This window comes from Cebus imitator, unplaced genomic scaffold (genome assembly GCF_001604975.1).
Source record: "Cebus imitator isolate Cc_AM_T3 unplaced genomic scaffold, Cebus_imitator-1.0 Scaffold576, whole genome shotgun sequence".
NCBI classification, from domain to species: domain Eukaryota; kingdom Metazoa; phylum Chordata; class Mammalia; order Primates; family Cebidae; genus Cebus; species Cebus imitator.
In genome coordinates this window covers 377371-379268 of record NW_016107891.1, presented here as the reverse complement: position 1 = coordinate 379268, position 1898 = coordinate 377371, and the positions used below count along the sequence as shown (strand labels likewise).

Here is a 1898-nt window from a genome sequence, read left to right as displayed (position 1 = left end):
TGCCTGTAATCCCAGCTACTCAGGAGGCTGAGGCAGGAGAATTGCCTGAACCCAGGAGGCGGAGGTTGCGGTGAGCCGAGATTGCGCCATTGCACTCCAGCCTGGGTAACATGAGTGAAACTCCGTCTCAAAAAAATAATAAATAAAAATAAATAAATAAATAAATATAGTCATAATTAAATACAGAATCAGTATAAACATGATTGTAAGCTATGGCTTTGTCAACGTTTGTAGGCAAAACATCAAAATAGTCCAAGATTCAAGTCTACTTTGTAGTTTATTTTATGGTACTTTTTGTGTCAATAAGATGCTTTTGATAATCCTGACTTCTAAGATATATTTCTACATAGTAGGCATGTTACTGGTGCCTTTTACTACCAACTTCTTTTTCCTTTTTTTTTTTTTTTTTTGCAAAATTCTAGGTTGCTGCCAAGAAATATCGTGACTTTGACATTCCAGCAGAATTCTCAGGAGTCTGGCGTTATCTCCACAATGCCTATGCCCGTGAAGAATTTACCCACACGTGTCCTGAAGACAAAGAAATTGAAAATACTTATGCAAATGTGGCTAAACAGAAGAGTTAGGATAGCTCTTACAGGAGAAAAGGCTGTGTTTGTGATCAGATTTTGCTTATTGACACATTAGAAAGGGTTTGCCGATAAGAATATGAAAAATACTGCTTCTTCTATCCAACTCTCTTGTGAAAAGGAACTCTGTATTTTCTGTTAGCCATAAACAATCTGTCCCCTGTGTATTTTATAGGTCTTCATACTTTTACTTAATTTTCTTTATCCATATGACAAGCCACTGCAATCCTGAATGACATGGAAAGCATCACAATCTTTTGTCTTTTGCTTGAATTCCTGGAATGCATATGTATAAGCTAAACAGATGTCTGTAGTTATAAATGTCATAAGTAGAGGTAACAATTTCACCATATAAATCATTAAATAATTTCACATTTTTATTAGTTTAATATATACAGTAGTTTATTTCTGATATAAATAATAAATTCAAAGAGTGAGCATATCAGAGAGGCAAATTCTGAAAGAATGATTATTCGTATGTTTATTGAAGCACTGTTCACAATAGCAAAGACTTGGAACAAACCCAAATGGTTATCCAGCCCATCAATGATAGACTGGATAAAGAAAATGTGGCACATATACACCATGGAATACTATGCAGCCATAAAAAAAGATAAGTTCGGCTCCCAGGTTAGGTTGCGGCGCGGGCGGCGGGCGGAGCTGGTCCCATTGTGCTGCGGCTCCCTGCCGCCTGCAGTCCGGGGCCGCGCCCCATGCTGCCCGCCCACCCGCCATGGAGTCCGGCCCCGACAGCCCAGCCGCCTCCGGCCCCACCGCCATCCGCGAGGGCTGGTTCCGCGAGACCTGCAGCCTGTGGCCCGGCCAGGCCCTGTCACCGCAGGTGGAGCAGTTGCTCCACCACCGGCGATCGCGCTACCAGGACATCCTAGTCTTCCGCAGTAAGACCTATGGCAACGTGCTGGTGTTGGACGGTGTCATCCAATGCACAGAGAGGGATGAGTTCTCCTACCACGAGATAATCAACCTGCCTCTATGCAGCCACCCCAACCCGCGAAAGGTGCTGATCATCGGGGGCGGAGATGGAGGCGTCCTGCGCGAGGTGGTGAAGCACCCCTCCGTGGAGTCCGTGGTCCAGTGTGAGATCGACGAGGATGTCATCCAAATCTCCAAGAAGTTCCTGCCAGGGATGGCTATTGGCTATTCTAGCTCGAAGCTGACCCTACACGTGGGTGATGGGTTTTGAGTTCATGAAACAGAATCAGGACGCCTTTGATGTGATCATCACTGACTCCTCAGACCCCATGGGCTGCGCCGAAAGTCTCTTCAAAGAGTCCTATTACCAGCTGATTA

The 1898-nt window shown here is 44.6% G+C and overlaps 1 protein-coding gene and 1 pseudogene across 2 annotated transcripts in view; both read left to right on the top strand.

Annotated features, from left to right (window-relative positions):
- The window catches only part of CLIC2 (chloride intracellular channel 2), a 44152-nt gene extending 43316 nt beyond the window's left edge, over window positions 1–836 (top strand). The window contains exon 6 of the mRNA XM_017516238.2: window positions 423–836. Within this exon, the coding sequence (XP_017371727.1) occupies window positions 423–584 (162 nt within the window). The 3' untranslated portion in view covers window positions 585–836. The remainder of the gene's footprint in view (window positions 1–422) is intronic.
- A 413-nt stretch (window positions 837–1249) lies between these two features.
- The window catches only part of LOC108294358, a 14993-nt pseudogene continuing 14344 nt past the window's right edge, over window positions 1250–1898 (top strand). The window contains exon 1 of the transcript XR_001821003.2: window positions 1250–1898. The product of XR_001821003.2 is annotated as a spermidine synthase-like (transcript).